Source organism: Pseudophryne corroboree, chromosome 7 (assembly GCF_028390025.1).
Source record: "Pseudophryne corroboree isolate aPseCor3 chromosome 7, aPseCor3.hap2, whole genome shotgun sequence".
Taxonomy (NCBI): Eukaryota; Metazoa; Chordata; class Amphibia; order Anura; family Myobatrachidae; genus Pseudophryne; species Pseudophryne corroboree.
The window spans coordinates 514,616,129-514,629,322 of NC_086450.1; the positions used below are offsets into that span (position 1 = coordinate 514,616,129).

The following is a 13,194-nucleotide window of genomic DNA, read 5'->3' on the forward strand; positions in this document are numbered from 1 at the left end:
GATAGATAGATAGATAGATAGATATGAGTTAGATAGTTATGAGATGGATAGATAGATATTAGATAGATAGATAGATAGATAGATAGATAGATAGATAGATAGATAGATAGATAGATATGAGATGGATAGATATGAGATAGATAGATAGATAGATAGATATGAGATGGATGGAAGGATAGAAATATAGATAGATATGAGATAGATAGATATGAGAGAGAGAGATAGATATGAGAGAGATAGATAGATATGAGATAGATAGATAGATAGATATGAGAGAGATAGATAGATAGATAGATGGATATGAGATGGATGGAAGGATAGATATTGCAGTGTCGGCATGTGATAGCAGATGACGGTGATATGAGAGGAGGGAATATCGGCAGCGTCACTAGGGAATCCCCGTATACTGATGTATATTGTACTATACAGTATGTACCTGTCCTGCAGTCACCAGGATTCCTGTACCCCCCCCCCCCCCCTTCTGTCAGGCCCCCTCGTTGTCTCCTCGGCCCCCCAGCCCCCCTGCAGCTGTTCTCTTTTCTCCTCCTGTGTCCAAGAAAGGAGCAGAAGACGCCTTGAGAGTTCACATCTATTTTGGTCGGGACAATTTTGTCCCCAGTTCCTCCCACCTCCTCCCGGCTCCTTACAGCCAAAGTTGAGGATGAAGCTAAAGTTAGCAGCAACGTCTTGCAGGAGAGGGGTATATAATGCCAGCTGGGGGGTTTCTCCTCCATGTCCCTCACTCCTTCTGACCAGGACAAGCACCCGGCTCATCTGAAGACATGGTAAGTGTATGGGAGCCTGAGACCTGGACCATGTGTAACGCTGAGGGGCGAGAATAGGGCCAGAATATTCCCTACACTTGTGGAAGTGGGGGTTCAGAAAGAAAAATTCCACTGGTATTCCGTGACCCCATCAACACAACATTATATATATATATATATGTATATACATATATATATCTTCCTTATCACACCCTATTATATCACACCCTATTCATTATTTCTCCTTATAACACCCCATTATAACACACCCCATTATTCCTCCTTAACACACCCCATTATATCACACCCCATTATTCCTCATCACACCTATTATATCACACCCTATTATTTCTCCTTATTACAGCCCATTAGCCTTATCACACCCCCATTATATTACATCTCATTATTCCTCATTATCATAACCCATTATATCACACCCTATTATTCCTCCTTATTGCAGCCCATTATTCCTCCTTATCACACCCCGTTATATAACACCTCCTTTTCCTGCTTATCACATCCCATTATATAACACCTCCTTTTCCTGCTTATCACACCCCATTATATAACACCTCCTTTTCCTGCTTATCACACCCCATTATATAACACCCCATTATTCCTCCTTATCACACCCCATTATATAACACCCCATTATTCCTCCTGATCACACCCCATTATATAACACCTCCTTTTCCTGCTTATCCCACCCCATTATATAACAATCCAATATTCCTCCTGATCACACCCCATTATATAACACCTCCTTTTCCTGCTTATCACACCCCATTATATAACACCCCATTATTCCTCCTTATCACACCCCATTATATAACACCTCCTTTTCCTGCTTATCACACCTCATTATATAACACCCCATTATTCCTCCTTATCACACCCCATTATATAACACCCTCCTTATTCCTGCTTATCCTACATCCATTAAGTCCAGTCATGCACCTATGGATGGTCTATGTGCTACGCCTTGTAGAGAGAGATAAAGTACCAGGTGTATCAGCTCATAACTGCCATGTCTAAGGCTGTGTTTGTAAAATGACAGGAGCTGGTTGGCTTGTACTTTATCTCTCTACAAGGGTTAGTACATCTTCCCCCTTTCTTTTAACACGGTCTATCACTGCGCCATATTATACACCCCTTATTAAACCGTCTTTTGAATCACACCCGTCTATTCTTCTCTTCAACAGCCCCATGTCTCTCTATCACCTTATAATTACCTCCAAGCAACCTCCACCTCCCTGTTTATTATAGTCCTTTTTTCCCTACACAGACATACCAGCAAATCCCTAATATCACTCACATACATTACTCGCTCTGGTCACAGACACTCTCCTGGTTCCTCAGCCGCTTATTCCACCCTTACACCCCCACAGGCACCAGCAAAGAAAGCCAAGAGAAAGGCAGCAGAAGGAGGTTCTTCCAATGTCTTGTCCATGTTCGACCAAACCCAGATCCAGGAGTTTAAGGAGGTAAGTGCACTAATGGAGGGTGGTCATCGCTGGTTGAGTTCTGTGCTCTACACCAATGGAGGGTGGTCATCGCTGGTTGAGTTCTGTGCTCTACACCAATGGTGGGTGGTTATGGTTGGTTGAGTTCTGTGCTCTACACCAATGGAGGGAGGTTATGGTTGGTTGAGTTCTGTGCTCTACACCAATGGAGGGTGGTTATCGCTGGTTGAGTTCTGTGCTCTACACCAATGGAGGGTGGTCATCGCTGGTTGAGTTCTGTGCTCTACACCAATTGAGGGAGGTTATGGTTGGTTGAGTTCTGTACTCTACACCAATGGAGGGTGGTTATCACTGGTTGAGTTCTGTGCTCTACACCAATGGAGGGTGGTTATGGTTGGTTGAGTTCTGTGCTCTACACCAATAGTGGGTTACATTTTACAGTGCATCAGTGTAGATTTCCAGTGACCTGCAGGATTTACATTGCATGTATTTATTGCCCCAGAGGGGCTGCTGGGTTACCTGTATCTATTGCCCCAGAGGGGCCGCTGGATAACATCTATTGCTCTTGGGGCGGCTGTGTTACCACAGTACTAGAATAAATGTACTTTAGAAGAATGTGCCACTGTAAGTATGTTAACCCCTTGGCACTGGAGAACTAAGATCTTCAGCCTGGGAAGACGTGTGGTTACAAGCATCTCCTGACACTCACAGAAACATGAGAGAGGGGGACAGGTGTCTGTGTGTGCGGGGTGGTGGAGTGGGGGGGGGGGGGGGCTGAAGGCCAAATATAGATCTCTGCAGAGACGGGGCAGCTGAGGGATCAGAGGGGATTCGGAGCACTATTATATATCTTCTTTGTATCCTATTACTTATTAACATTCCCTGTGGCATCTGCTTTAGGCTTTCACAGTGATTGATCAGAACAGAGATGGCATCATTGACAAGGAAGATCTGAGAGACACATTTGCAGCTATGGGTGAGTGATGTCCCCACGTGTACCATGGTCTTGTTGTGTTTCTTGTGCCAATGGCCGGATATTATCCACAGTGTAATTCTCACAGGAGCCCATTTATCAATAATCACACGTGCAATGCGATCTGTGCGCACTTTATATGTGTTATATGTGCCTTATATATCCATATAACACGCCTCCACCTGCTCACCACAGGCCGTCTGAATGTGAAGAACGAGGAGCTGGAGGAGATGATCAAGGAGGCATCAGGTCCCATCAACTTCACAGTCTTCCTCACCATGTTCGGAGAGAAGCTCAAGGGTGAGGGTCCTAATGTTCATGGGGGGGATTATTCTTATATAATACAAGGGTGAGGGTCCTAATGTTCATGGGGGGATTATTCTTATATAATACAAGGGTGAGGGTCCTAATGTTCATGGGGGGATTACTCATATAATACAAGGGTGAGGGTCCTAATATTCATGGGGGGGATTATTCTTATATAATACAAGGGTGAGGGTCCTAATGTTCATGGGGGGATTATTCTTATATAATACAAGGGTGAGGGTCCTAATGTTCATGGGGGGATTATTCTTATATAATACAAGGGTGAGGGTCCTAATGTTCATGGGGGGATTATTCTTATATAATACAAGGGTGAGGGTCCTAATATTCATGGGGGGGATTATTCTTATATAATACAAGGGTGAGGGTCCTAATGTGCATGGGGGAGATTATTCTTATATAATACAAGGGTGAGGGTCCTAATGTTCATGGGGGGATTATTCTTATATAATACAAGGGTGAGGGTCCTAATATTCATGGGGGGGATTATTCTTCTATAATACAAGGGTGAGGGTCCTAGTGTGCATGGGGGAGATTATCATATATAATACAAGGGTGAGGTTCCTAATGTGCATGGGGGGATTATTCTTATATAATACAAGGGTGAGGGTCCTAATGTTCATGGGGGGATTATTCTTATATAATACAAGGGTGAGGATCCTGATGTGCCTGTGGGGTTATTGTTATGTTATAGAATGGTGGAGGGCTTTATTTGCCCTTGGTTAGGGTTCTTTTACAGTATATAAGAGAGTGGGTCTTCACATGCCATATGGGGGTTTATGTTTATACAATACAAGGGTATTGGCAGCTATAGTCAGGGGTGTTATGTTAGGGGTAGATGTACATGGGGGAGGTTCTGATACAATATAACTGTATTGGAGATTATGAGGAGTGGAGACCTCATTGGGGTTGTGGTATTAGTTTAAACCAAGAACAGGGCTAGGGCTTAATTGGCATTGTTTATTGGGTGTAATAAAAGGGTGAGGGTCTTAATGGACACTAGAGACAATACAGCAGTGAGGAATATAGGAGATCGTTATTCTTGAAACACTAATTATACAGTTAATACATTAGCTATCGCCGTCGGTCATAGTTAAACCAGGTGAGAAATGGGGCTTTATAGAGTAGGGGAGTCTGACAAGGACCATTCCTGTACACCAGTATCCTGATGGTAAATCTCATTGCAGGTGCTGATCCAGAGGATGTTATCACAGGGGCATTTAAGGTGCTTGATCCTGAGGGCAAAGGGTCCATCAAGAAGCAGTTGTAAGTATCTGCCTTACTTTCCAATCATCTACATCTCCCACTGCTGCCGAACACATCATCACCCTCTCTTACCATTATCATCATCATCATCCCTGTGTTACATCTCATGTCATTACCCCACCGCCATCCTCTGTGTTATGTTATCACAAGTTCTCCCTTACCTTCCTATCATCTACATCTCCTGCCGGACACATAATCACCTTCTCTTATCATCATCATCATCATCCCTGTATTACATCTCATGTCATTACCCCACCGCCATCCTCTGTGTTACGTTATCACAAGTTCTCCCTTACCTTCCTATCATCTACATCTCCTGCCGGACACATAATCACCTTCCCTTATCATCATCATCATCCCTGTGTTACATCTCATGTCATTATCCCACCTCCATCCTCTGTGTTATGTTATCACAAGTTCTCCCTTACCTTCCTATCATCTACATCTCCTGCCGGACACATAATCACCTTCCCTTATCATCATCATCATCCCTGTATTACATCTCATGTCATTACCCCACCGCCATCCTCTGTGTTACGTTATCACAAGTTCTCCCTTACCTTCCTATCATCTACATCTCCTGCCGGACACATAATCACCTTCCCTTATCATCATCATCATCCCTGTGTTACATCTCATGTCATTATCCCACCTCCATCCTCTGTGTTATGTTATCACAAGTTCTCCCTTACCTTCCTATCATCTACATCTCCTGCCGGACACATCATCACCTTCCCTTATCATCATCATCCCTGTGTTACATCTCATGTCATTACCCCACCTCCATCCTCTGTGTTATGTTATCACAAGTTCTCCCTTACCTTCCTATCATCTACATCTCCTGCCGGACACATAATCACCTTCCCTTATCATCATCATCATCCCTGTATTACATCTCATGTCATTACCCCACCGCCATCCTCTGTGTTACGTTATCACAAGTTCTCCCTTACCTTCCTATCATCTACATCTCCTGCCGGACACATAATCACCTTCCCTTATCATCATCATCATCCCTGTGTTACATCTCATGTCATTATCCCACCTCCATCCTCTGTGTTATGTTATCACAAGTTCTCCCTTACCTTCCTATCATCTACATCTCCTGCCGGACACATCATCACCTTCCCTTATCATCATCATCATCCCTGTGTTACATCTCATGTCATTACCCCACCTCCATCCTCTGTGTTATGTTATCACAAGTTCTCCCTTACCTTCCTATCATCTACATCTCCTGCCAGACACATCATCACCTTCCCTTATCATCATCATCATCCCTGTGTTACATCTCATGTCATTACCCCACCTCCATCCTCTGTGTTATGTTATCACAAGTTCTCCCTTACCTTCCTATCATCTACATCTCCTGCCGGACACATAATCACCTTCCCTTATCATCATCATCATCCCTGTGTTACATCTCATGTCATTATCCCACCTCCATCCTCTGTGTTATGTTATCACAAGTTCTCCCTTACCTTCCTATCATCTACATCTCCTGCCGGACACATAATCACCTTCCCTTATCATCATCAATCATCATCATCCCTGTATTACATCTCATGTCATTACCCCACCGCTATCCTCTGTGTTATGTTATCACAAGTTCTCCCTTACCTTCCTATCATCTACATCTCCCTCCGGACACATAATCACCTTCCCTTATCATCATCATCATCCCTGTGTTACATCTCATGTCATTACCCCACCTCCATCCTCTGTGTTATTTTATCACAAGTTCTCCCTTACCTTCCTATCATCTACATCTCCTGCCAGACACATCATCACCTTCCCTTATCATCATCATCATCATCCCTGTGTTACATCTCATGTCATTACCCCACCTCCATCCTCTGTGTTATTTTATCACAAGTTCTCCCTTACCTTCCTATCATCTACATCTCCTGCCAGACACATCATCACCTTCCCTTATCATCATCATCCCTGTGTTACATCTCATGTCATTACCCCACCTCCATCCTCTGTGTTATGTTATCACAAGTTCTCCCTTACCTTCCTATCATCTACATCTCCTGCCGGACACATAATCACCTTCCCTTATCATCATCAATCATCATCATCCCTGTATTACATCTCATGTCATTACCCCACCGCTATCCTCTGTGTTATGTTATCACAAGTTCTCCCTTACCTTCCTATCATCTACATCTCCCTCCGGACACATAATCACCTTCCCTTATCATCATCATCATCCCTGTGTTACATCTCATGTCATTACCCCACCTCCATCCTCTGTGTTATTTTATCACAAGTTCTCCCTTACCTTCCTATCATCTACATCTCCTGCCAGACACATCATCACCTTCCCTTATCATCATCATCATCATCATCATCCCTGTGTTACATCTCATGTCATTACCCCACCTCCATCCTCTGTGTTATTTTATCACAAGTTCTCCCTTACCTTCCTATCATCTACATCTCCTGCCAGACACATCATCACCTTCCCTTATCATCATCATCCCTGTGTTACATCTCATGTCATTACCCCACCTCCATCCTCTGTGTTATGTTATCACAAGTTCTCCCTTACCTTCCTATCATCTACATCTCCTGCCGAACACATCATCTCCCTCTCTTACCATCATCATCATCATCATCCCTGTATTACATCTCTTCTCATTTCCCCACCCCCATCCTCTGTGTTATGTTATCACAAATTCTCTTTTATCCTTTAATAATCATCACTGTCCCATGCCACCCCACCTGTCTCACTAGCCATTATGTCAATATGACCCTCCTGTCCCATTGTCTGTTGTGTCCCTGCATCCACACAATTATCTTCTGGTCACAGTAAAGAAGGTAACGTAACTCATGATGTGTCTCTGTTTTCTCCCAGCCTTGAGGAACTTCTCACCACACAGTGCGACAGGTTCTCTCCAGAGGAGGTGAGCACTTAGGACTAACCTTGGGAAGAGGGTTAAAGTTTTGGAGGCATCAGACCTTTCCTCATACTTTGTTTCTCTCTCCATCAGATTAAGAACATGTGGACCGCGTTCCCCCCTGATGTAGCTGGCAACGTAGATTACAAGAACATCTGCTATGTCATCACCCACGGAGAGGACAAAGACCAGGAATAAATGGGGCGATATCTTACCCCTCTGGGGGTGCGCTCTCACACCCAGTGCAAATCCCCAACTTGCTGTATATTGCGTCTCATTTTGTAAACCAAACCCATGAAAGACACAACTGTAATTTATTTCTGTTTGGGTGGTCTGAAAGGGGCTTATTTGTTGCCCCATGATCATTCTGCCTGACACAACTCCCCGTCTTTGTCCCCTACTCTTCTCTCTTCAACGTCTTAAAGCTGGAACTGTGGAATCCTCAGGGGAAGTAAACACTCAATAAAATCTAGTTTTTATTCTATTTGTTGGGTGATTTTTATAAAAAATATCATAAACTGAATCAACCTTGTAAACAGATAACACAAACATAACCTCCAAACCTCCTGAGCCATACTCTGCTTTCACACAGGTTACACTCAACCTCCTCAAGCTAAATCTACTGCTCTCCTGATGTGGAACGTCCAATCTCTGCCCCTCTCCAGACTCATTAACCCGGACCATCTACCCCGGCAACTGCCCTGATGCAAAGTGCATCTCCACCAACTCTGCTGCTCCATCTAACCTACCTCTCTGGGCCCTAATGCTATTGGTACTAGGGCTGGCTGGACCCAGAAGGGGGGTCTGCACATTTTTTGGTGCGGAGGAAACCAGCCCTAGTGTAAACTGACCCAGTCCTGGTGTGTCCATGGTCCTGGTCCCTGCACTACAGGTCTCCCCTCTTTGTTCCATAAGCCCTTGCTGGTCAGATCAAGTGCTGGTAATGTAATAATTGAGGGGGGGTGGGGGGGGGCACATTCTTTGTCCCCCCACTTTCCCAATACCAGGCAGACGCGCCAGTGCGGGTTACGCCCAGGAGGGATGGCATATGTTATATATAACACTATATGATCAGGTGGGGCAGCGACATCCCTGGACCTCTATAGGTTAGCGAGTCATTCTGGTGTGGTTCCTGCAGCTCATTGGTTATTACAGCCAGCAAGCGTGTTGTGTCACAATGGTTGTGGTAAGATTCTAGCGAGTTTGGTTGTTCTCGCATTCTATTACATATGGCAACTAGGAACTCACCAGAAACACGCTAAGCCCAGTACCTTACCCCATACACTGAGTATGTGACATCTGCCCTTACCCACTAGAGGGAGCACTGCCTGGAAATAGTGACTGTCACTGGAGTAATCAGATCTACCTGGAGGACTGGTATTATAATAATATCATATCCCCGCTCAGTGACATGAGACTGGCATTAATGGCAATCACTAATGTATACTGGAGATTCATATTCATAATGGATACACATAGTGGATAGTGGATTCTTTATCTTACACATATATCCATTATATTATACTACTAGCGTCTACCTGCGGCCGCGCCCCTGCACCACCCACACACAACTCTCACACCACCCACACACAACTCTCACACCACTTATACACAACTCTCACACCACCCATACACAACTCTCACACCACCCACGCACAACTCTCACACCACACACGACTCTCATACCACTTATATAGAACTCTCACACCGCCACACATAACTCTCATACCAACCACACATAACTCTCATGCCACCCACGCACAACTCTCATGCCACCCACACACAACTCTCATGCCACCCACACACAACTCTCATGCCTCCCACACACAACTCTCACACTACCCACACACAACTCTCACACTACCCACACACAACTCTCACACCACACACGACTCTCACACCACCCACACACAACTCTCACACCACCCACACACAACTCTCACACCACTTATACACAACTCTCACACCACCCATACACAACTCTCACACCACACACGACTCTCACACCACCCACACACAACTCTCACACCACCCACACACAACTCTCACACCACTTATACACAACTCTCACACCACCCATACACAACTCTCACACCACACACGACTCTCACACCACCCACACACAACTCTCACACCACCCACACACAACTCTCACACCACTTATACACAACTCTCACACCACCCACACACAACTCTCACACCACTTATACACAACTCTCACACCACCCATACACAACTCTCACACCACCAACGCACAACTCTCACACCACACACGACTCTCATACCACTTATATAGAACTCTCACACCGCCACACATAACTCTCATACCAACCACACATAACTCTCATACCACCCACGCACAACTCTCATGCCACCCACGCACAACTCTCATGCCACCCACACACAACTCTCACACTACCCACACACAACTCTCACACTACCCACACACAACTCTCACACTACCCACACACAACTCTCACACTACCCACACACAACTCTCACACTACCCACACACAACTCTCACACTACCCACACACAACTCTCACACCACCCACACACAACTCTCACACCACCCACACACAACTCTCACACCACCCACACACAACTCTCACACCCCACACGACTCTCACACCACCCATACACAACTCTCATGCCACCCACGCACAACTCTCACACTACCCACACACAACTCTCACACTACCCACACACAACTCTCACACTACCCACACACAACTCTCACACCACCCACACACAACTCTCACACCACTTATATACAACTCTCAAACCACCCACACACAACTCTCACACCACCCACATACAACTCTCACACCACCCACACACAACTCTCACACCACTTATATACAACTCTCACACCACCCACACACAACTCTCACACCACCCACATACAACTCTCACACCACCCACACACAACTCTCACACCCCACACGACTCTCACACCACCCATACACAACTCTCATGCCACCCACGCACAACTCTCACACTACCCACACACAACTCTCACACTACCCACACACAACTCTCACACTACCCACACACAACTCTCACACCACTTATATACAACTCTCAAACCACCCACACACAACTCTCACACCACCCACATACAACTCTCACACCACCCACACACAACTCTCACACCACTTATATACAACTCTCACACCACCCACACACAACTCTCACACCACCCACATACAACTCTCACACCACCCACACACAACTCTCACACCACTTATATACAACTCTCACACCACCCACACACAACTCTCACACCACTTATATACAACTGTCACACCACCACACATAACTCTCACACCACTTATATACAACTCTCACACCACCCACATACAACTCTCACACCACCCACACACAACTCTCACACCACTTATATATAACTCTCACACCACCCACACACAACTCTCACACCACCCACACACAACTCTCACACCACTTATATACAACTCTCACACCACCCACACACAACTCTCACACCACCCACATACAACTCTCACACCACCCACACACAACTCTCACACCACTTATATACAACTCTCACACCACCCACATACAACTCTCACACCACCCACACACAACTCTCACACCACTTATATACAACTCTCACACCACCCACACACAACTCTCACACCACTTATATACAACTGTCACACCACCCACACACAATGCTCATGCCACCCACGCACATCTCTCACACTACCCACACACAACTCTCACACCACACGACTCTCACACCACCCACACACAACTCTTACACCACCCACACAAAAAACTCTCACGCCACCCACACAAAACTCTCACCCCACCCACACAAAACTCTCATGCCGCCCACACACAACTCTCACGCCACCCACACACAACTCTCGCTCCACCCACACACAACTCTCACACATCTTATACACAACTCTCGCGCCACTCATACACAACTCTCACACAACTTATACTCAACTCTCACACCACCCATACACAACTCTCACACCACCTATTTACTTCATTTCATGTGAATGCAGTCCCAAAAGCAGCTCCCCCTCCCCCCCCCCTACCGGCCGCGAGCATGGTGCCACACCTATCTCTTGCATTGATGACGATACATTTAGTTTTTGTTCTTGCTCAGCTTTTACCATGACAGACGGAGATGAAGCAGACCAGGTTACCTCTAGGAGTTTCCACTACAAACTGGTGCAGTGTCCATGAAAATCAGTTCAGTAGTTTCTGCGCCAACTTGGAACAGACCAGGAAAAACGCTCTTATACTATTAGTATACGCTAGCTGTGCACACAGGATCTCAGCTATATACAGTCCATTGTGTTTCTATTGGTAATAATACAGATTTATGCCGTCCCTGGAGCACTGCCCACTTACATGACCTCACGTTCTGGTCTATGTGTTCTGGAGGGAGAATGAATGATCTCTATGGTAACAGAGAGGGAATGATCCCTATATATGTGTGTTCTCTGTATGTCCCAGTTATCGTATGTGCCACCTGCTAGTGTCACAGTCACATGTGTATGTCACATGTACTAGCCGATGCATGACACTATCACCTGAGTGTAGGGCAGTGGTAAAACCTTGGGTAAGGCCATGTGATCGTAAATGCCGTCTTGGTGAATCTTCAGGACTCTTCACAAGTCTGGAGAGCAGGAGGTGGAGGTTCAGGATGGGTTCCTCAGACCTTTAGCTAATTTTAAAGAAAAGTCAACACTTGGAGGCCCCTGAGTGAGACATCCCATTGACACCATGTCCACATTTGGTCCAAGATACTGGAGAAGGTTATGTGCAGAGACCCCTCCAGAAGCCTCCACCACAATTCCTGGGTACGCAGCCTTCACTGAGAGCGCCGCTTGGTGCAGTGCCTAGGAGAGAGGGCATGGCAGATGTCAGTGATTGCCCAGACACGTCATATATACATCAGACGGTGGGGACGTGGACAACAGATGCTACAAATGCATACAATAAGTAAGACATCCTTCTACCAATCCATGTACCTAATGATACAATGTTCCTGTCTTTCATGGTGTCACCATAGTGATATAACATGCCTACCTACCCCAGAGTGGACACGATTATATAATATGTCTAACCTACCACAAAGATACAATGGTGATATAACATGTTTACCTACCATGGGAACACTATGGTGATATAACGTGCCTACCTACCACACAGTGACCATGAGGATATAACGTGCCTACCTACCACATACCATGGGGATATAACATGCCTTACCTACCACACAGTGACCATGGGGATATAACGTGCCTAACCTACCACACAGTTACCATGGGGATATAACATGCCTACCTACCACGGCCCCACCATGGTGATATAACATGTCTACCTACCACAGAGTGGCCTTGGTGGTATAATGTGCCTACCTACCACAGAGTGGCCATGGTGATATATAACGTGCTTACCTACCAGAGAGTGGCCATGGTGATATAAGATGACTACCTACCATAGAATGGCCA

General features: G+C 45.6%; 2 protein-coding genes across 3 annotated transcripts in view; one reads left to right on the forward strand and one right to left on the reverse strand.

Annotated features, from left to right (window-relative positions):
• Nucleotides 1-678: 678 nt before the first annotated feature.
• Nucleotides 679-8,180, forward strand: MYL11 (myosin light chain 11). Its single transcript, XM_063935486.1, has 7 exons — nucleotides 679-785; nucleotides 2,153-2,248; nucleotides 3,128-3,203; nucleotides 3,396-3,500; nucleotides 4,712-4,790; nucleotides 7,654-7,702; nucleotides 7,790-8,180. The coding sequence occupies exons 1-7, from the start codon at nucleotides 783-785 to the stop codon at nucleotides 7,892-7,894; spliced, it is 513 nt and encodes a 170-aa protein (XP_063791556.1). The 5' UTR covers nucleotides 679-782; the 3' UTR covers nucleotides 7,895-8,180.
• QPRT (quinolinate phosphoribosyltransferase) overlaps nucleotides 7,901-13,194 on the reverse strand; it is a 56,112-nt gene continuing 50,818 nt past the window's right edge. For both annotated transcript variants that reach the window (XM_063935484.1, XM_063935485.1), the window contains one exon: nucleotides 7,901-12,579. In XM_063935484.1, coding sequence (XP_063791554.1) covers nucleotides 12,379-12,579 — 201 coding nt within the window. In that variant the 3' untranslated portion in view covers nucleotides 7,901-12,378. The remainder of the gene's footprint in view (nucleotides 12,580-13,194) is intronic.

Excerpts from the sequence above, each read along its gene's own strand:
- MYL11 (XM_063935486.1), top strand. Across the intron at positions 3,204-3,395 it reads AGACACATTTGCAGCTATGG|GCCGTCTGAATGTGAAGAAC; the intron begins GTGAGTGATGTC and ends TGCTCACCACAG. Across the intron at positions 4,791-7,653 it reads GGGTCCATCAAGAAGCAGTT|CCTTGAGGAACTTCTCACCA; the intron begins GTAAGTATCTGC and ends GTTTTCTCCCAG.